At 38.1% G+C, this 23,605-nt stretch overlaps 1 protein-coding gene across 5 annotated transcripts in view; it reads right to left on the bottom strand.

Annotated features, from left to right (window-relative positions):
* NKAIN2 (sodium/potassium transporting ATPase interacting 2) overlaps positions 1–23,605 on the bottom strand; it is a 762,798-nt gene that overhangs the window by 491,611 nt on the left and 247,582 nt on the right. Inside the window, exon 1 of one of the 5 annotated variants that reach the window (XM_075924075.1) lies at positions 17,560–18,132. The exons of the other annotated variants lie outside the window; for them this stretch is intronic. Coding sequence (XP_075780190.1) covers positions 17,560–17,568 — 9 coding nt within the window. The 5' untranslated portion in view covers positions 17,569–18,132. Of the gene's footprint in view, positions 1–17,559; positions 18,133–23,605 lie in introns of those variants that run through there. 5 annotated transcript variants of the gene reach the window in all.

The following is a 23,605-nucleotide window of genomic DNA, read 5'->3' as shown; positions in this document are numbered from 1 at the left end:
CTTTTTACAGTACACCTATGCAATTTACACTGCTGAGAAAGCCAGTTCTAATATATTAGACTTAGACTGATCAAATAATATAACCCCAATATTCTTAAAATACCTTTATTATACAGAAAAAAATCTAGTTTTTCAAAAAATCGTCACAAAGTATGCAAGAAACAGAACATGGAAGTTACTTTAACCTGCCCTAGAATGTAAATGATTACTTTTAGTTATGCACTGATTGAGCCACTCCCTAGTTAAGGTCACGGCTGTGTTTATCTTAGGACAACGTTAGGTCTTCTCTTTACTAAACACAAAGAAATCACATGGATATCAAAACTGGTGTTAGAAAAAAATCTGACTTTGACCCCAACTCTATCAAGTTTGAACTGAATTAAATACGGGATATCTGAATTATAACATGGTAAGTATTGACCCGTTCTGCTCTTTTGGGGAAAGCAGAAACAGAACAAGAGATATAAAATTGAACTTAGCTAGAAGAGATCAGCAACTTGATGAAAGACCCATTTCAAAATGTATTAAATTTTAAATCAGGAATGTCAGTCACCATCAGTAAGAACTGCCAGAAGCAGATGGTGGTGGAGACACCTACGAGCAACTCAAGGATGTAGGATGAAGTTCTAATATTTGCTGGTTGTCTAACGTTGAGACTTTCTTTTTCCTCTGCTCCTGCAGCACTAGCTTCACCCTAGCGGTGTTTATGTGGAAATACGTATGACATATGTGACATATATATCACACACTACCTACTTTTCCTAGAAGTAAGGGAAAGAGTACGTTATTGTAATTCATACACTGACATTTCTTTCCAGCTGTTCCTGGAAAAATAGCAGACAAACCATTCTTGGTATATTAAGGTTTTTTTTTCCTAATTACTGGTCACAAATCATCCTCATGTATACTAACATTTTGCTTATCGTAGACCCTAATTATCAATATGTGATTTTAAACACAGATCTTCCTCCTCCACCTGTTGGCTAGATGGATTGAAACCAGCATCTTCAGCTGTTTCATTCTGCTTGAGAAGTAGATCTCATTGTTAAAATACCTTGAAGTTTCTCAAAGCATTCCTGCCTTAACACTTCCAATGGTGTGGACAATCGTAATTCCCTATCTGCATTCTTAAAAGCAAATAAAGGTCATGAATAAATTACTGAGCACCAGAGTATGGAAAGAAAATGGACTGGTACTAAAATGAAACTATAAGAATGTATTAAAGGCCTTTTTTCCACAGAAACATTTCTTTCATAAGATTTTGATGCCAGTGAGGCAGAGGTTGCAGTGCCATTAGCAAGTGGTGACCTTTATTTGCTTCTACTGACAATAAGTAGTAAAATGCAATAAAGCATTTCCTATATTTACCAATGAATTATCCACCTCATTAGCTAGGGTTTTATTCCTATTCCCTTGATATACTTGTACCTCTTCACATCTATACAGTATAGATTTACTGAAGCTTTGGAATCTAAATGAAAAGTCTAACAATCCATCACTAGACAGCAAATAAAAAGTTATTTTAAAAACTCCCCCTCCCAGAGAAGGACCAATCAATTCTCAGTAGCCAGTAAAAAATGGAAGCAGCGTTATTTTCATTAGAACATTTTCACTTCTCTTTTCTGTAGAGAGATGCCTCTCTTCAACCTTGGGGCCTCCTTAACGTCCCACAACTACCAGTTGGTTTCCTCCTATGGGTTACAAATGGACTGTAGCCCTCAGTTCTAGACTAATTTATCAAGAATAAAATCCAGCTCTGGATTTGTAAGGCTTTATTTCAAGAAGTGACAAGTTATATCTTCTTTACAAGATAAAAGCTGTATTCACATATTAACATATGACAGTGCATTTTGGCATGCTTTTTAATTTTTGTAATCTAATTTAGGCCTGGCAAAAGATGTTGAATAATCTAGAAACGGAAATCTCGAGTCAGATATGCAATGATGAGTAACATTAGAAAAACCTAGTTTGGGGCCATACCCTCAAGGCTTCCTGAAGGCAATGAATTCTGTTGTCCTTTCTGGCCCAAACTAGGCAATTAAATAGTTCAGAGACTATTCAATTGTAGGTCACTTTTTCAGGGGGATCCAACAGCCTTGCCAGGCCTCAGGGCAGTTGCCCCTTTTTCCCCCATCCCCATTGGTGGGCCAGCATTTCCCCAGTGGCCTATGGGCAGACCTAGGCCCAACCACTACTCCTGGCTATATCCAAGGGACCCTAACAATAGCAGTCATATGCCACCTTGTTCCTTTTAGCAAAACTGTTTTCTTTTCTCTGGTTCATCTCCCCACAACCCTAACAGTCCCCAAATCTTCACCCTTACCTCAGGATTCTGTGCTCACAACCAGCAGCCAGGCAAGTGTTCCTCCTCACTCTCTATAACACTGAGCTGTCCCTGGTGCTGCAAGTCCTTTTCACCAGCCTTTTCACTAGGAGCTCTGCATAGTCTAACTTTTTAAAAATGCTAATGTATATAACTAATTTTTAACATCAAGTGTCATTTTGCATGAAGAAACGTGTACTATAGGACATTTTGAAATCCAACAGTCTTAATTTTTGGCACATGTCATGTTAAAATTTAAGATACTCATACACAGATACCCAGAGACCTGAGATTCGGGACAAACAACGAAACCTCAGAGCCACTAAAGGAAATGGCAAAACTCCCATATCCAAGCACTGGAGATTCCCTGGGCCCAATGAAGTAAAAAGCAAACTTCCCATCAAATTAATTCCCACTGATCCCTGGGGTGACGGGATATCTGAAATTCATCTCAACTCCCCAATTTATTTATTTTTTATTTTGTGCTTCCTTTCATAAGCATTGTACTGTTATCAGAAACATTGATGAGAAATGCCTTATAAATATAAACCATTGTTCTTTCAGAGGAATTTAAAGTAACAATGAATAAAATAAAATATCCTGGGAGAGGCATTTACTCAGAAGTTCAAATATGCATATTATCCATGTTCAGTCACAAGGAAGACACTCATAAATGGAGCACAAAGATACTTGCTATTTAACTGAAATCACAGTGCATGGGAGGTCAACAGTCTGAATACCATCCCGCACCCACGCTGCAGTAAACCAGTGTACTGTGACACTGCTAAAAACACTTTCTATTGATTGTTTCTACTGAGAAAAGGGCATGAAAGTAATAAGACAGATTTGGGCAGCAGAAAGCCAAGAGAAGTAACACCACCAAAGGCTGGAACTCTAACAAAAACAAAGCATAATGTGTGTTACAGATCAATGGCCTGGAAATAAGCAAGAAAGCTTTGTGCCACTTTTAAAAAAATGCCCAAGATGCCAAAACAAATTTACGAAAAAGAAACCATAACTCTTTATGAAATAACCTAAGTAATAAAAATAAAGCCATACCCTATACTTAAGAGTGAATTTAGGGCTTGAAAGCTAAAATAGGACATGAATTTAAAGTGGAACTATTCCTGATTAACTTCATATATGGACACCTATTCTAGGATACAAGTGCCTTATTCTGAGTAAGCTTAAACAATTTTGCAAATGGACTCAAAGTGGATTATGATAATTTGGAATAAAAGCACTCTTATCCTGGAGTAGGGGTGCATTTACACAGCACCCTAAACTCAAAATGAGATATGCAATTTGCATAACGCAAATTGTATATCTTAATTTAAATCTATTTCAAAATAGCTTATTTTGAAAGTTGGGGCATCTACATAGCGCCAAATTTTGAAATAATACAGTATTTTGAGCCATTCCTTATCCCTCGTGCAACAAGGTTTACTGAGATGGTGAAATAGCACACCCATTATTTCAAAACAACAGGCAGCTTATGTAGACGCCGGGTAGCTATTTTCGGATACTGAAATAGCTGTGCAGTGTAGACATACCCTAGGAGAGCCCAGACATGAAATTAGTCAGGAATAGCTATTCTGGAACACCTTCTCATTTAGGCAAGCCCTTAGAATCATATTCAGGTCTAGAATGCATGCAAGTAACTGTCAGGGTTCACACACCCACCCACCACACTATATTAAGTTAGTATTTAACTCTTACTGCTCAGAAAAAGTGCCAGACAGACAGCATTGTGGAATCAGTTCAATTCCTAGAAAAGGTACAGCCCATTAACATGCCTCCAAATCTGACCTGAATAACACATTTACATGGGGTCACTTTCACCTCTGTGCCAGTTCAATCCTGAGCCTTTCTGCCAACAAGGATTTGGATTGTTGCTAAGTGTGCTGGCATTAGGGGCTACTAAAGTTGTTGTTGTTTTTTAAACCAGTGAATGGCACTGGAGAATGAAATCTTCTATAAATAAATAAATAATTGACTTTTATACAGAGGCTTTCATTTGAAGGTTTGCTGCAGAGTGATTATCAAACTGTACACACACAGCAGCACTAAAATGCAGCCAGCTGGTGTGCAGCCCATTAAATAATGATGCAGGGAGAGAGGGGAGGCATTTAACTAAGTGCACCAGAGAAAACTCTTTACTTATGAAATCTGTCATGGGGTATTCAGTGTCCACACTGAGCAGAGAGAATTGTAGTTTTCAAGGTCTTGTTTATAAGAGCCACACAAAGACACCTGCACTATAGTCAATTCATCTATTTCAGGATGAATGAAATATGGCTCCAAGAAGTTTGCATGTTCCTAGCCTGAGGTTTGAGCTATTAAGCTGTTCCCTTCTGCATTTATATTTCTTCTCTTTCCTTAGAGAATAGGGCAGCCCAAGCCATGGCAGCATCAAATTTCCCATACAACACCAGTGTGACACCACCGACCTCAACTTACCTTCTCCATTGAACAAAGGAGCTCATCTTCCGTAGTCCACTCAACCCTATATTTCTCTGCTGAGTCTACCAACAAGAGTGCCAGAAATCGGTAGTGATGTTTATGGTAATAATACCAGTTTACCTGAATTCAAGACACCAACCAGCTAATAGATTGTATGTTTTGGTTACTACCAGCCTCGGTTGTAGATGAACCAGTGACCTTGAGATGAAAAGCTTCTGTAGCCTGTTACAAAGTTCCTGACCTATTCAGCCCCCAAATGTCTGATTTTTCTAATAAGAAATAAGACTCCCTATTTGACTTTTGTAACCTCTCATGCTATTCAGCACTGAGCATGAACAAACAACAGAGATATCAGAGAAGGGTATTATTTTCAGGGGCATGGATGGAAACTGTTCTCCTGCAAGCCAATAGGTCAATTTATTTTTATAAGGAGAATTGAAAAGATGCATAAAAAAATTCTATGAAATCATTACAAAGTACAATCTGAATAGGCTAAGTAATGCATTAGCACTGTCCTGCAATAATAATGTCACAGACAAATTCTGAATATCTATATATCTTTTTAATGTAGGGCTCTTTTCCAGCACAATGCATGACTAAAATTAACCACTGGATCTTGTATATAATTTTTAAATGATTGTACATGCAACAATGGGAATGGTTTGATGGGCTTTAGAAATCAAAAGCAGTCATTTTTACAGTCTTCTGCTAAATACAAGTTACCACTGGTTGTATCTTGGGCTGACATATCTTTAAACTACTATTTGTAGGGGATATATGAAGAGGTTCGGCATGGAGATAGTTTCTAGAAGTATCCATGTATCAGTGAGTGACTCCGCCATCTCCCACCCACACCATTCTAGGCCACTTGTACTGTGACTCCCTCCTTATTTTGGGAGTTCAAGTTAGAAAAATAGTTTCCCACATGCTCCCTTCCACTTTGTGTACCCATGTGGACTAGGAATCAGTCTTGCCCCATACCAGTCTGTCACCTTAAATGACAATAGAGAAGGCTAGTAAGCAAACACAGAGTAAACATTGATGTACAATCTTCATTTAGAAGATCTTGGGGAGCTCACAGGAATTTCCATTTAGGGAGAGCTCCCTGTTGAAGAATCCTCATGTTTGACATCTTTAACACCTCTATCTGATGAAAAAACCACATTTGAGTACAGGGGGCTGACAGAACTTTCAGACCTCCAGGCTAGTTCTGCACCCCTGGAATGTGCAGGGCTTTGGGTAGAAGGGGTGGAGCTGGGTGCTAGCTTCCCACTACCAGCTCTTCGGAAGTATCCAGAACATGCTGACCCCCCTGTGGTGCCAGCAGAGATTTAAGAGATACAGGGTTCTAGCTGCCACACTAGCAGCAGCTGGAAACCCTGAGCTATGCAAATTGTATAGTTTATTGAGAGTTAATTTTGAAATAGCACCAAATTTTGAAATAAGCTATCTATACAGAGCCAAATTTTAAAATAGAGCGCTATTCCACAACGTCCCATAATCCTCATGGAACAAGATTTACAGGGACATTGGAATAGCAAGCCTGTTATTTCAAAAGTTGTTTCAAAATAATGGGCACACTATCAAGACACAGAAAACACTATCTCAGTATTTCCGGATAGTGAAATAGAGCCATTGTCTAGATGCACTCTCAGACTTTGTCTACTCTGCGAGTTTTTGCTGCAGAAAATATGCTAATGACAGACTCATTAGCATAAGTAGTGCTAGCATTAGCATATTTTTGCTGCAAAAACTTACAGTGTAGACAAAGCCTCAGAGTTTATTAATAGCAATTAGATTAGCCACTGAGGTTTCAGAGACAATACATTGCATTTCTCACATCCATAAATAGGCAATTTATTAAAATAAATACACAAAGTATTCAATTTAAATTACAAAGTTAAATTTGAGATGTTAAGAATCTATTCAATCATGTTTAATTTTCATGTAAGAGATATTAAAGTAGCTTTCAGGAGAGCAAAACAGGCAATACCTTTTTCCTGCTACCAAGACAAAGCTTTCAGTTTTGACATACAATCTTATTTAAGTATTTCAAACTTGAAGCATTTCAAGAACGTCATCACTTGTCAGCTGAGTATTTAATGTTCGTTGAAAATAGGTCCAATTTAAAATTCTTTTAGATACTTGCTTAGTTCAACCCCAGTCATATTTTTCTCAAGAGATGTGTCATCCTAACACACACATACAGGGTACATCAGCTATCTGTCATCGGAGAAGCTGCTAATAAATAACGATCTGTGAATGCATCCTACACCATAATACATCTCTCCACCACATACAGTTAAAAAACTGTACAAGTGAAAAATCACAAAGGAATTGAACACTACCTGGAAACTTAGCTCATATAGAGTGTTTTCCATTTACTTATATCTCTTAAGGAAATACTCTTGACCAAGTTGTTCAGAACAGCTAAGCTCTCACAGTTGGGGACAAATTTCCCAAAGAACTCAGCATGTTGGCTGTTGACCTCTTTTGAAAGTCCAGCAATAAGTATCACAACAGAAGCTGCTAAGCACTTTTGAAAATCTGGTCCTTATTCATGTGCCAGGTGAGTTCTTTTTAGCCTTGCACTCTGTCTCTCGACCCTGAGCTCCTTTGGAAGTTTGGACCTCTAGCTGTACTTAATAGCTTGCAATACTTTCCAATTCCTTTCTGGGCACCAATTGAAGCACCGGTTTTGGCTATGATTTCCACAAAGGTTTGCTGGAATTTGATACTAAAATTGATTTGCTCATGTTCACAACTCTTGTGCCACAAGCATACAGGTGCTCAGGTATTGCCAGTCAATACTCACAAACAGGAAATTTTTAGTTTGAATTGTTACATTTACAGGTTGCACTGTTGATTAGTTACATCACACATGGATCTATGGGACTGGGTCATCTAAACAAGTAAAAATTGATAAGCAGGGAATTCAGATGCCAAATCCACCAATATTTACTTTTCTATACAAATATTAACTAGGAATTAAAAATAAAAAGAGCATCTTATTAAATTTTCCCTAAGATAACCTTTAAAAAAATTCCAGTTATTATAAACTGAACTATACTAAGGACAGCTGCTTGAACAGTATCACACAGTGTTCAACATTCTCCTCATAAATTCATATGTGATAATTTTGACAACACTTTTACTGGTTAGCTTGTAAGAAATCTATTTGAAGTAATTAGTTCCCTAGCTGTTCTGTCTGTCTGTCTCCACAGGAGTTTATGACCAAAAGTGGTGGCAATAATTACTCACTGAAAGGTGTACACTTGAATATTCTGCACTGTTATTGAAAAATGTAAATATTCAATTAGCACAACAAATATAGACAACAATAAATAATTAGATTTTGCCTCAAACTGTTTACCTTTTATTTCAATGTAGTGGCAACTACTTTGGCATCAAGGCAGCAAAAATGCTTTCATTTTTGAGAGGACCCATAAACCATGTAGGTTTTGTATTCTCAGAAGAGAAGGGAATGTCTAGAAGCAATGTGCTCAAGGTTACATGCACTTCCACAAACAATGCACTGAAGTGTTTCAAGGGTGTGAGTACAAGAAGCCAGCTAAATAACTAAAAACAAATGAAATTATAATGACACGTTAAATGCATAAAAGTGGACTGACTATGCCAGTGCTGAATGCTATTCCTCAAGAATATCAACTGTAAATATCGGATCAGTTTGCAAGTAGCTTCTAAATCTAGAATATGTAGCAAAGCGAAAATTGATTTGTTCCATTCATAGTTTATTTCGTATACTCTAATTGCTATCTGAAATGATCCCATCTTTACTTTCATTATTATTTAGCAGAACTGTATGATTTGAAACATATCTAAAGTCCAGTGAAGCCAAAGGAAACACTCATACTAACCACACTGGGCTTTGGATCAGGCCTATAGCAAGAATCTTCGTAACTATGCAGGTCTGGTCCAGCAACTTTGTTTAGAGTTCTAAGATATAGATACGTTTTTAGACTCAGAGGTACCATTAGTTCTGTATATCTTCTCACTTGTGCCATCCTCTGACCTGTATATCACAAGCCAAAGTCTATCTTCTAGCATGGCATCCACTCTTAATAGAGAATATCTGGGTAGTTTGTTCCATTCATTATTTACCCTCACAGTTAATATTTTGTGACTTCTTTCTAGTATGAATTTCATGCCTATTTCCACTGGGGCCTTAGTATTTTCTACCCATAAATTTACTCAATAATAAAGTCATCACTTTATCTTCATTTAGATAAGACCAAAAGAGAGCTGCTTAAAACTTTTATAAGTGCCCCTCCCCATCCTCACATCATGTTTTGGGGCTCTTCTCTGCACCATTTCCAGTTATTCAACATCTTTTAAAAATGTGGGCATTAGACTGATGCACAATATTCCAGAATTAGTCTCCACAGTACTGTGCCCAGAGGTATATTCAGCAGCTGTGGTTTCCATTCCTTGCTCCTCAATCTATATATTTGCATTTAGCTATATTAAAACAAAACAAAACACATTTTGTTTTATTGGGCCCACCTTATAGACCACTCTATATGGTTGCCCTGTCCTATTAATTACTCTGCTAATCTTTGTCTCTTACAAATTTTATCAACAGATTTTGTATTTGCCTCAGATGACTGATAAAAATATTATCTATTATTAACTAAAACTGATCTCTATGGAACCTCACTAGAAAATACCCCATTTAAAAAGGGTTCCTCACTGGACTACTAATTTTTGGGATCTGTCAGTTAACCAGTGCTTAATCCACAGATTAACGGGAATACTCACATGCATAAGTGTTATCCTGCATTGGTGGACCTTAATACACCCTGACAAATTTCTTTCTTTTCCTCCAACCTTCCTCCTGGAGTCCTATTCACTGAAAATGTTTAACACATACCTCCACAAATTTGCACCAACATAACAACCATATGACCGATTGAAAGAAAAAAAAATTATTCGTAAGCATATAAATTATCATACTTCCATGTTTCATTAGTAGTAAAGCACAAAGGAGGCTGACTTTTATAGTACAGATTTTTTTTTTGTTATAGTGCAGGTGTCATTCTGCAAATGTAGCTAAGAATTTTTTAATTAGCAAGACTGATACATAGCCTTCATTGTGTCTTATCAAAACTCTCTCCATTTTATAGTTTGTAAAAATCCTCAAATTATATGTGTTATAGTGATTTATGTATGAAATGTATTAATTTAAATTAATTTTCTTTGACTATGCATAAACAGTCTCGGTTTTAGAATGCATGATTTTACGACCTTAATACTCTCTCAATATAATTTTTGAGTTAAGCTTTGTAGGTGTTTTTTTGTTGTTGTAGTTCAAGAAAACTGAAAATATAATCTGGAACTATATGGGTTTACCACTTCAGGATAAAAACAAGCTCATTCTCATTCAAACATTGTACTATTTTTTGAACCAGCCCTCCACCCCCAAACATCACAAAATTGTACTATTCTTGATTGATTTGAAACATCTTTCTGAAATTAAAAAGAAATATGAATGAAAAGCTGTTAGTTTTGCTGTAAATATTTCACACAGCCTTCAAAGTAAAATGGAGTGAAGGAAGAAAGGCCAAGTAGGTAGATCAACAGAAAGAAAGTGATTTGATTATTATGGATAAGAGAAGGCAGAACACAAAAGAACACAGAGACACACAGCTGATACAGTAAAAATGCCAAATATGCAATCAGATACATCTCCACAGGATGCTGAAGAGTTATGAAACAATCAGAAAGCCTTGTACAGATAGAACAAACCATTTATGGAGCTTGATCATGTTGCCTGATATATGGAGTGATCATCACTGTGTTTCTAAAAAAAAAATCAATGATAGACGTGGAGATTTATAATGCCACATGTTATGCAAGAGATTTCTTGCCATGCAAGGTGAATAATACTGGAAGGCATAGAATTCCTGTCCCATCTGAGGCAGATGGAGCCTCAAAGTTTCAGCATCACAGTGTTAGGAGCCAATTTTACAAGATCCTCTGCAACTTACCTCTGCAAAAAGGCTGAGAGCAGGTCTATCCCTTAAGTGGACTGTGGGTTTGCAATATTTTAGATGATGTTTTTAGTCTTCATACCTTACAGGAGGATGGTTTTGTATCTAGATCAGCAATGATATTCCTGGGAACTGAACAGACGTGATGCAGTTCAAGTGTTCATTCTCTTTGCACAGAGCCTTATTTTTCTTGTTTTGGTTTTGTATTTCAAGGAGAAATAATCAATGGAGCATTAGGCAATGCAGTACTTTTACTAAAAGTTTCTATTCCGGAAACTACTGTTGAAGAAAATTAATTTATCAATGGCAAAAGACTTTTTTGGTTTTTAAACAAATTCCCTTAAACTACAAACAGCACATTATCCTTCAACAGGCTTCTCACACATAGTAATTGTGTCTAATTTTTTTTTTGCCAATTCTCAATTTTGTCACAAAAATGTGTATTTTTTAATCGAATTCCCAGTTCTTGGAGACAATTTATTACACAAGAATGTCATTGACATAAAAGAAAGGCAAAAGTATCAAGCGACTAGCTATCTTGGTTGTGGAGAAAAAAACTGGTAATCACTACCTGAGCATCCTTTGAAGTACAAAACAACCCCCCACCACTTAAAAAAATTAAACTTATGAGAGCTGGATTGTACAGAAATGGAAAACTTTGGAAGGGGGGGGGCAATAGGTTTGTAAATAACTAGTGTCAGTTCAAAATGTATTAATTGTTCAAGTATTGAGTACATACATCCACCTACCCCCCCCCAAGTTAAAAGTAAATTGAACTAAAACAAAACAAAAACTGATCTTAAGTAGGGCTACCAGGTTCTAATTTTCAGTTGGAAACTGGTTGGAAAGGGACTCGTGGCTCCAGTCAGCAGAGCTGCAGGACTCCTGGAAGTGGTCAGTATGTCTCTATGGCCCTCCCTGCTCCAGCTCTGATTCCCTTTGCTGCTCTCCAAACCCCTCATTCCCAGTCCTGTCCTGGAGAATGAACCACCAGCTAGCGCCTTCATCCCCTCCTTCCCCCTAACTCAAGCCCCATGAAAGGGAATGAGGGTGGAGGAGATTGAATATTGGGGGAGGAGAGTGGAGTATGAGACCAGAGCCTGAGAAGGGATAGGATGGTGGGCGGAGCAAGAGGATTTGGTTTTGTGGGATTCAAAAATTGGCAACCCTAATCTTTAGAGTAACATCTGAAATATTAGTGAGGAAAGAAACCACATACTCAAACCAAAAATCTTCATGCAAGTAAACAGACAGTATATATTGTGCTATAACAATTGTTACTATCTAGGCATCACCAGGTCATCTTGTTACCCAGTCTTCCATATTCTTAGCATGCCAGCAAGTTTTTAATTGTGAAAGCAATCTTATGATATACAATGTTCTGGATAGAAGGAGCTGCATGAGTGGGAGGAGTTTTCTCTGACTTGAATCAAAATTCTTTAAGCAGAGTTACTGCCTGAGAACCCAGCATTGGCGCTTTGCTGAGATTCCTGGGAAAAACAAAGTGCATTGCATGCTGTTTGACCATATACGTTTCAGCACTATGCTGCATGTATAAACGAAACAAGTTACAGGCTGTATCACTGATGTCTCCTTCACGGGAAATGAAATCTGCAAGGCCCCAGACATCTGCTACCACTCAGAAGAGGTTACATTCATGTCAAGAAAAAAGACAACACTATTTTATTAGACTGTTCTCCTCCTCTTTTTCCACAACAGCTCTACATTTGTTTTTTTTTACTGTGTCCCATGTTTCATTGATTTTTTTTCCCCTGCCTGCCTCCTCTCCTGTTTTGACAGCCAATATTTAGTGCAGCAGCACTTTTCCAGCGATGGTATTTGAATAGGTTCAAAATTAGGCAAAACATAGCAAAATGAAAAAGAGTCATACAGATTCATTGCCCAGTGTTTTTTGTTTATGTTAAACTTACACCACCAGCCTGGTATCTGCCAAATGTCTATGTGTTTTTCACAAGTATTTAATTTCTGCAGACACAAACCATTTTCCAGCTCAAAGTGTTTCTGAGCTGGTACAGGAAGATGCCGTCTCAACAGGAGACATAATGTGTTTACTGGATGAACTATAGCTCTGTTCTTTGTGGTATTTCTTCTGTTCACTTAATGGTTTGCAATAGGAGAGAGCTCCAGGGAACTGTCTGACCCCTATGTGTGTCTGAGAATTCTGGTCGGGATGTGCTTCAGCTATTAGTGCTCAGCGTGTGGGAGGAGAAGCAGTTGTATATGCAAGTAAAATCTGGAGTTACTTTTGGGCTTTTCTCCTTCTCTCGCTGAAGCGAATACTAATTTCCCAACATCTCAAATTCAATTGTTATTCAGTGAATTCTACCTTTATTTTTTTTTCTTACTGTGTGGGAGTCTGTATCTTTCCCACCTTGCCTCTCCTTTCACAAACAGGGTGGTTATTTTTAGCCTTCGTTACCTGATTAAAATTACGCAAGGATAACATAGTCTTCCAGGGTTGCACTTATACACAAACACCAGTGCAAATGACTCACTGCTGGCCAGTTGGAAGGTGGAGTTTGTTGGCTTTTGTGCCAGTGGCCAACTCTCTCAAGCCTGCAAGCCCAAGGCCAGGAGCCCTGTTTTTCTGAGAAATAGAAACAGAAGTAGGTACTTGGCATTCTTCCTTGTGGAGATAGTCTGGAAAGCTGACCTCCTCCTCTGATTCAGGAAGGTGATGGGAGTGTGGAAAGTAGTATTGTCAATCCCAAACATTTTTTGTGTAAAAAAAAAAATCATGACTCAGGTCTCAAGAATCATTAAATTGGCCTAAAAAAGGACAAGATTATAAAATATCATGCTTTTAAAAAGAATATATATATGCCCTCTGGTAGTAGATTCCTTGGGGGTTATGTTTTCATGCTTTTCTTCACAATCATGAGGGCCAGAAATTGCTTTTTTTATTTAATTGAAGTTGAGATTCTCAGTTAATTAACTGAACACAGCAAGTTGGACTTTAGGGGAACAAAAACCACAAAATATTATTGATCAGTAGGCTTTCAGCAGGACTTTGAAAAACATGTCCTGATACAATGTATGTGGATGTGAGAAGTTTATGTTTTCAGGCAGCCATCCTCAGTATTAAAGATGTGCTGCCTACAGTCACTTTTCACTCTCTCCTCCCCCGAGCCAAATTTTCTTACTGAAATCATAATACACGCTCATTTCAAATAGAGCATTTTTCTTATTAAAACTCTTTTAAAGAGAGATTCTAGTGTTTAGTTTGTTCTCTCACTGACACCACTCTCCATGTAGAGTTTAAAGTACCAGTAAGTCTTCTCTATCTACCTACATCCACCAAGAACTGGTGCATTTAGCCAATACTTTTCCTTTCTGCTTCCCATTAAACAGAACTGGAAGGGTGAGGGAAGTGCTGACCAGCATGAATTTCCTCTACACTCTCAAAAAACAACTATCTCCCCGCCACCACACACAAAGAATTTGCTTGACGTTCCCTAAATATTATGTTGGGTGGTTTGACTTATCTTTGCCTTTATCTTTAAGTCTTTTTTTATTTTATCTCTAATTTTCTTACTATGCCCAAAGCTGTATTTTAACTCATAAAAATAGAGCAAATATAATTTCTCCAATTACAGTATTTCAGAAAGGAGGTGAAATGGTTTCGATCTAAATAGGAGATGAATATTGTACTACACTGACTTTAATTATGGGATTTGAACTACTGTGTTAACAGTGGCATAGAAATAACACACTAATGTGGACACTATTAGTTCAATATATTGTAATTCAAAAGTACTTTCTACAGAACTCATTTAAAGGATAGGCTCAAAAGTGTGATGTTGCTGCAGAACTAGAAGTACATAATTTTCCTGCTTTGGAAAATGACCCCCTGTTCTGTAGGTCAAGGAGGTATAATACCAATTAAAACTCTAAAAGATGGCAATGCAACAGTGTCTCTCAGAGAGCTACATTTGGACTTCAAAAGCAAGCTCAGAGAAAACAAAAGAAATTCTGAATACCACAGGAAGGGTGGTGGGATTTATCCTTTAGTTGTTTGTACCTAAGCCCCTTTAACACTGAGAATTATATAAAAATACACAAGCATAGGAGACCAGGGGTCATTAACACCAAGAGATGGAAACAAACAACAGCAAAAGCAAGATGTAAGGGAAGGAGAAAGGGAGAGAATGCCTATTTTCACAAACACAAAGGATGAGTCACCAATGGACAAATGTTAACAGGCTTATACAATGATGTGACAGCAACACAAGGTTCTTTATACTTGATCTCAGTTACAAGGATAATTTGGCTATGAATTTAAGCAATGAACATGGAGCTAAATGTGCAAATGGCATATGTTGTCTGTAGATGAGATGGCAGTTCTACAGTTATTGAATCAACCATTTCCTCTAGTCACTGGAATATAAATGGCAATAACCCAGCCTAGACAATGCCATTTTCCTAGTTATCTAAAAAGACCCAGGTTGCCAAAACAAAGACCTATTGTGGGAGAAGAGAGAAGTTGGAACAAAAAACATTTCAGTGTTGAATAGAACTCCTCTTACCCTTTATTCTCAACATTTTCAAGGGGAAAACAGACCCTTAAGAAAGAAGCAGAGAGGAGAGAAGATGGCTTTTAAAATCAAAATAGCTCTGTGCCTTTGTGGCTTTAGAAAGGTTCATTGAAGTCATTAGGATACCACATAAGCACTGAAGTTTGCTTGTGTGAGTCTGCTTGCAGGACTGGGCCTTAGGCCTGCTTTATTGAGCTTGTAAGAAGTTAGATGTTTAAAAGCACAGACTTTCTATTTTGTTCCATTTGCTCAAAGCTTCCCTCATTTCTTGACTACCAAAACAAAGAAAAAAACATTAAAATACAAAACTTACAAAAACATTAAAGATACATCTCTACACATTCTAGAACCAGAAAATGCAAATATTAAAATACTCAAAAGTAACTGGAACTCACTCATGTTACATATACATGAATGACTAGGCTGTCCGAGACAGAAGGGGAAAGTGGATAAACTCTACAGTGACATGACATTTTTCCCCTGGCATTATGAGATCTATACATAATAAAACAGTTATTTTTCATTTACAGTCTATTACTATTAGCCTCAAGATTTCACCAACTGAAAACCCCAAACAGGCGGTCTGATCTGCTTAGTGCCTGTTTTCTTTCAGTCCAACAAAGCTTCATTAAACCATCTCAATTTCAAATCTCCTCATTTGACTACCCAGCAGCCCTGAAGGTTTACAGTTTTATCACTTTATAATCTTTATAGTCTTATCATAAAATCTCTCCCAATCTCTATTATGGACTGATTCAGACTTGTTGGTAAGTAAAAGAAGATAGTTAGCAAGTTGCTAATGGAGGTTGAGTTTATGTTTTTTTCTATTATCCCAGATTTTGTTACTCAGACTGCCCTGGAACAAAGATGATTGCACCTCAAGGGGTTCCTTCCTTCCTTATTCAATGGTTTATAAACAAATACAAATTCTTTTCTCAATTCAAAGAGGAAGCAATTAATGCTTTCCTGAAGTAGGATCCCAATGTATTACTACCTCATTTTTTAAATCCTATTTTTGGCAAGAGTGTTTGAATGGATGTCAGAGCATCTGTAAGAGGCCTACTTCCTTTAGATTAATGCTACAAAAAAGATCCAACCAGTCTTTAGACTTGGGAGTTCCACAGGAATGCAGTGGGGACATGGAGCCCGCAATACTCTTCCTCCACAGGTTGATAGTAGCATCATTTCAAAGATTGTTTTATTGGTAGCTTTTTAGAGGACTGTCCCCTAGGTACTTCAGCACAGTAGTTGTCCATCACTGACATGCATATCAGGCTTGGTGCTTCAGGTTTTTGTGATTAGCATTCTATTCTCTCATGCGCACTTTCCTAATTATGAGTAATGCATGCTGGGCCTTAGTGCAATGTCCCTAATGTCTCTCATTCATCTGTGTACACTTTAACTCAGTGCAGCTTGAGCAGCTTTAATCTAGTTTTATTTTCTCCAAAGGGCTATGGTTTGTAGCAACTCAGATGTTAGCATGGACACACTTTGGGCTATGTTATAGCTTTAATTCCTATGCAGGGGGCTTTGCAGAACAGCACTAGACAGACTTTCTTCAGTGTGGGAGGGTGTCATTGCTGCTCCTGGCATGATGGTTCCAGGGGTCAGCATGTACAGAGATGGAGTCCACAGTACCCTTTGTGGCATCCTTCTGCCTAGCAAAGGGAAGGAACACGCAGTCACGCTGCTGCCCAGAGAACTGATATTACTGCAGATGAACTTGTGCAGGAATGCAAGTTTCTTGCCTTGCCTTCCATATTGGCACAGAGATTATCCCCTCTGAGTACAAGCTGAGTTGTATTCTACAACTCTGAATATGAGGCAAGCAAGTGACTACAAGGCAGGATACAGTGGCTGCTGTAAGCAAGCATTTAGTCTTGCAATCGCTGAACAGTTGCTTTTACTTCATGCAATCACTTGAGGCCCAAACAGTGCCTGTGCAACAGATAGGATAATCAGAATGGTCATCTGGGGTAGTGTCCTGACTTGAGTTCCATCCCTATCAGAAAGTTTAAAAAATGCTTTTGTACATGTTCATCTGAGAATAGCAAAGGAGAAAGCAATATGATACAACCTACCTCCATTTCTCACAGCACCTTTCTGAGAAAACTCCCACTGAGAGGGCTTCTTCAGCTGACAAGCTTTCTACCTTTTTTCCCTCAACCCCTCCCTGTAGTGGCTCCGTATGGAAGAAGGGACTCACCACTTGCATGCTCCCTTGTAGCTCGTGTGAAATAGTAGGTTTTTCCACTCATCACTCCCACCAACAGTTGCTCTGGCCCTGTGATGGCTCCCTTTTTGCTACTTGGCCCTCTGGTCAATCACAGTTTAATCCCACCTCTTCTGGGGAAAGAAGAGTATATGTAGAAGTCCAAAAGTGTCCCAATACAAGAGATCCTTCTACCCCTCCTTTAGAATCAGTAGTCCTTACATCAGACTTGTACAACCACTTCTTAGGGCTAGGAGGGAAATCCACTCCCATCCTCTTCTCTGCATTCCAGCACAGGGCCCTTGTATTAAGCAGCTAGTTCTACTCCTGGGTACACTTCTGTTTCCATGGGCCACTTCCTTCCTCCAAGCCCCACCATGTGCTGTTTCCCTCCAGTCTATGCTCATTGCAGCCTGTCTTCAGGTTCAAACCTCTGGCTCCTCCACATTTCCTCCCAACTCTTTCCCTGTCTCTCAGTCCTGCCCTCTTTCCCAGGCTCATCTCAGAAATTCTTTCCATCTCTGGGGCTTTCTTCTGTTCCCTGTCCCCAAGCCCATCTCAATGAGCAGGAACTCCCTAATTAACCTCTTCTCATAGACCTCCTCTTATAAACAAGACCCAGCTGGGTTTAATAATAAATGAAATCTGACATCACCCACTGTGTTGCACCTGGAGGTTAACTGAGCTCACAGATTTTATTAAACCCTTGTTCAGGTGTGGGGTAGACACCTGATCACAGGCTTGTTCTACCTTTCTTGTCTCTGTTTTCAGATAAGCCCATCACAATATTCACTTTAAAAAAAGAAACAAATCAGCAAAGGTATTTTGCATATAACATGAAATTTGCAAGCAAACTCACCACACTGTTCATGCTTCTTGTATGTTACATGTGCTGCATGCCTTTTGTCTGTCTTGTATATTTGAATTGTAAATTCAGGGGAGGATGGCTCTTATTCTGTGCATATGCATGCTGCCTAACACAATGGTGTTCTGGAGTACTACAATAAAACAAATACTAAGAACATGAACAGAGCATTTTTGATGGAGAGTCCATAGCTGTGGGATCCCTGATAGGAAAGATCAAGCTAAAATGGGTTGATCACCGTGATAGCAAAAAACAAGACTCACCTCAGTGTGAGAATTTATTCCGAAAAGAAGATTGTTGAATGGCTGACTGTATCTATCTATTATATATTTTGAAGAGTTTGTTTGTCAATTTGTTTTTGCAAAATAAAGTCATATTTCACTATTAACTTCAGATGCCAAATTTTGCATAAATAGTCCTGCCATTTCAATTAGCTGAACGCATTACTGTTTATACCAGAATATGCTGGGTGAAAGATTGAAATAATTTATTTTGTTTATCATCAGAAAAAAAGTCATGACTGTTATGATTAGAGTTCATAAAAAGTATTTCCTAACAAAATTAAAATCAAGTCATCTATTCAACTGTCATTTTAGTATCAAGAAATTTTTCACTGTTAAATCACAAAATAATTCAAATTAGTAATGGAAAGAGTAATGGAAGCTTTACCAGTTTCTGATTCCAATTTACTATGTATGGTAATTATTCAATAAAATAAATAATGTTTGAAGTTGAAATTCTACACATTTAAAACTGTTCTTTTTCTTCCGTTTTCAAGCACATTATTAAAAAATTCTATTACGTATATTTAATTTCTTGAACTTTCCTATAAGTGTAATTTACACAAAATTACTTTGTCTGGTCAATGACTGACCTCACCTGTTAGTTTGTAATAACCATCCAAAAACAGATCCTGAAGAAGGATAAGCCTCTCTAGGCACAGCCTAGAGTCAAATAAGACAGCACTCTAATGGTTCTACTAATTTTTATATTGTGCTCAGTTACTGTGATGATGGTGCATTAGGAATTCATACACAGACAGCAAGAGAAAAGCAATTGGCTCTCTAATGTACTGAGGAGTAGAGACAAATTTTATCTTTTAAGCATCATGTGCATGGTTGCCAGCAAAAGAATCATATGAAAAATATCTTGCAGTTCCTTTAGTTCGAGTTTGCTTGCTCTGCAAGCAACTGTATGAACCATATCTATGTTGAATTTTTGGATCTTATCTGGACCATGCACTTTTTTTCTTCAATTGTGAACATTCTTTACTTGTGCCCACTCTAGAACCAAAGAGTGATGGACTTAGGTCACCTTAGTTTTAATTTTGAAAATATTTTAAACCAATAAGCTAACATTTACTTTCAACTTGTATTGTTGAATAGCACCACCTATAAGGCCTACATTATTTGTATGCAGAGCATCTTAAAATAAATAAACAAAATTCATACAACTCTTCTTTACGGTATAATATGACACAGAAGCATAGAAAAGATTACATTGGGCATAGATATGGGAAAAAAGTATTGCTGAAAAATTTCAGAGTTTCCATTATCTTTTTGACCAGGATATACTACAATTTTTTTATTGTGTCATATTTTAGTCAGATCAGCAATTACATACCTGACTATGAAAACCTCTGATACCTTTGTGATCTTTCTTTGCCATTCAGCAAATAAAGTTTGCTACCGTACTTTTTTTTCATTCTGCCTAAATACTACCTATTTTTCCACCCGAAAGTGACATATACTTCATATTTCTTTATACAGAAGAGCTGGGCACTGTTCAGTTCAGCTAACCTATTTATTCAATAACACCATATTTCTTACCAGATTTTCAAACATAAGGCAAACTCATGGTTTAATGTCACATTTCACTCTCACACGCTCTCGCTATATATATTAGTTCACACAAATTTCCACTATGTGTTACAGTGGGGGGTGCTGAAGACAGAAATCCTTTCATATTTCTGTTGTTATTCTGTTTAAGCCCTGGGTGTTGCAGCATCCTTAGCTCCAGCACCTATGGTTCTAGTTAGAGATTTTCTCTTAGGAATTCATGCTTCTTCCATTAGTTATTTGAGGTTTAAGCCACAAAACAATTTAGGCATGTAAACTTCAGACTCGGGCACCTAAGTCCCTGTGTGCTACACCACTCTGAGTTACAAAATCCCCACTCCCCACTCTTCCTCTTCCCCCCAAAGCACCACATCTTTCCAACTTGCCACATGCCTGGCAATTCCATTGACTCTCCCTGTATATGGGCTATCTAACCTAATGGTCAAAACCCAGAGCACAGTCAGGGTCAGGAGTCATGCCAATGAGTCAGCGACCAAAGTAATTCCAAGAGTCAAACTGGAATCATATATAGAAGCCACTCCAGGAGTCAAAGCCAAAGTCAATAACTAGTATCAGGATGAAGAATTAGGAACAAATGGTAGGAACCAGACAAAGTGGCAAAAACAGGGCGAGGGAGGGGAGGGGGGAGAGGGGTGATGCCAAGTCAGCAGCAGGCTTAGAAGCTAACTGCTTAGAAAAAAAGGGGTGTGACAAGAACAGGACGATTTATGTTAGGAGCTGACCAGTCAGCAGTTGGCTACTACTTAGCTGATGCTAATGGGGCAACAGAGGTAGCCTCTGTTTGAGAGGTACCATATGCATTTTTCCTAATTAGCTTTGCAGCACAGTGGTGCAAAACGTTAGACTGCTATTTGGTGACCCCACAGGCATTCGATTGAGGCCTCACACTCCCTACATTCCATTTGGATCCCACCTTTGCAGTCTATGTTAACCTCTTTAAAGTAAAATAATAAATATTGTATTGACAGTTCATAATAATGCTTTAAAATTGGATATGTATGTAATTGAGACCAGAATAAAACAATACCTGGGCATAGAAGCACAGCAATACTATACTTGCATATGCACAAATATAAACAGCTCACTGACAGACACAACCATTAGTTAGTCTTTCCCGGTATGCTGCTGAGGGCAAAGTGCAATATCCAAAGACAGAGAGACGCCTTGGTGCATAAGAGAACCATTACAAAGGTTGCTGTTTTTAACCAGAGATAAAATAAATTACATACTGTCTGTACATTATTGAGACATGCATTCCAATACTTAAATGTGCTACTTACTGTATTATTAATAAAGAATCATATAAAGTAATTATTCTCAGATGCACATTGAACAATGCTCAAGCAAAGATATCAGTTACTTCAATAAATAGTATCCTCTCCATCCACATGGACAATTTAATTTCCAGAATTGCCCTTCTAAATCAATGATGTGATTGGTACATACTAGTAGTTTGCTTATTACAAAATCTGTCTTCAATACCTGTCCATTCACCTGAAGAACAGAAATTTAAGAACTACACCTATGAAGTTCTTTTGATATCATACAATTATAATTAGTTACCTACTTCTCTGTTTTTGAAAAATGGTAGCCTAGAAATGTGTTACCACAGCATAAAACCAACTGTTGTATGATACAACATATTCAGCAGCTTCTGCTTTCCTTAGATTTCTGTGGGTCAGAGCTACAGAATGATGTTCTTTATGAGGATTTCTTGTGAAAGTCTGATAGCCCAGAGACCTAAAAATAATGCCTTGCATGTGACTAGTAAGTTTATTTAACAAAGTACAGAAATTTAAGTGGAAGTAATGGAAACAAATGATTACATATCAAATAAAATCATAACTCACAATCTAGATTTTAGACTTAGAATCATAATATCACTAAGGGTATGTCTATACTAACCCGCTAGTTCGAACTAGCGGGGTAATGTAGGCATACCGCACTTGCAAATGAAGCCCGGGATTTGAATTTCCCGGGCTTCATTTGCATAAGCGGGGAGCCGCCATTTTTAAAACCCCGCTGGTTCGGACCCCGTGCAGCGCGGCTACACGGGGCACGAACTAGGTAGTTCGAATTAGGCTTCCTAGTTCGAACTACCGTTACTCCTCGTGAAATGAGGAGTAACAGTAGTTCGAACTAGGAAGCCTAGTTCGAACTACCTAGTTCGTGCCCCGTGTAGCCACGCTGCATGGGGTTCGAACCAGCGGGGTTTTAAAAATGGCGGCTCCCCGCTTATGCAAATGAAGCCCGGAAAATTCAAATCCCGGGCTTCATTTGCAAGTGCGGTATGCCTACATTACCCTCCTAGTTTGAACTAGGAGGGTAGTGTAGACATACCCTAAAAGAGTAGGGTTAAAAGAGACTTCAGGAGGTCATATAGTCCAATCCTCTGGTCAAAATAGAACCAACTTAGGACAAGAAGCAATGGGCTTAAAATACAGCAAGGGAGGTTTAGGTTGGACATTAGGAAAAACTTCCTAATTGTCCAGGTGGTTAAACACTGGAATCAATTGCCCAGAGAAGTTGGGGAATCTCCATTTCTGAAGATATTTAAGAACAGGTTAGATAGACACCTATCAGGGATGGTCTAGACGGTGCTTGGTCCTGCCATGAGGGCAAGGGACTGGACTCAATGACCTCTCGAGGTTCCTTCCAGTTCTAGTGTTCTATGATTCTATGAAATCATTCCAGCAAGGGCTTTGTTAAACCTTGAAAACCTCTAAGGATGGAGATTCTACCACTTCCTTATGTAACCCATTCCAGTGCTTTGCCACCCTCCTACTGAAATAGTTTTTCCTAATATCCAATCTAGATTGCTCCCACAGCAACTTGAGACCCTTACTTCTTGTTCTGTTGCCTGCCTTGGACTAATTTTGAGGCTTCCCAATGGTGTGGACACGTTAGTTCGAATTTGTTAAATTAAGAATTCTTATGTTGAATTTAGTAATTTTGAAATAGTTTCCTAGTATACCCATGGCCTATGAGTTCACTTTTTCGTAGTCCACATGTGTGCACATCTTCCTAAATATGTATAAGAGGCAATGGTTTTCACATAGGATAGCCTTGCAAATAAGCTGAGATATTAGGTAACTGCAAAAGTCACTTATAGTGAGTCTGCTTTAGCACTTGAATAATATTCCTGTTATTGGAAAGGGGAAATTGAAAAAAAAAGGTTGGAAAATTTTCAATCAATAGTTCGTCTTGGATAGTCATTGATACCATCACAGTGGAAATGTGAGTTTCTGACTAGTGCCCTTATTAAAATTCCACACCAAATTGAACAGAAAATCTCCAGACACTGTTAAAATCCCTG

The sequence above is a fragment of the Pelodiscus sinensis genome, chromosome 3 (genome assembly GCF_049634645.1).
Source record: "Pelodiscus sinensis isolate JC-2024 chromosome 3, ASM4963464v1, whole genome shotgun sequence".
In the NCBI taxonomy this organism is placed as follows: domain Eukaryota; kingdom Metazoa; phylum Chordata; order Testudines; family Trionychidae; genus Pelodiscus; species Pelodiscus sinensis.
The sequence above is the reverse complement of the archived record's forward strand: the minus strand, read 5'-3'. Positions and strand labels throughout refer to the sequence as shown.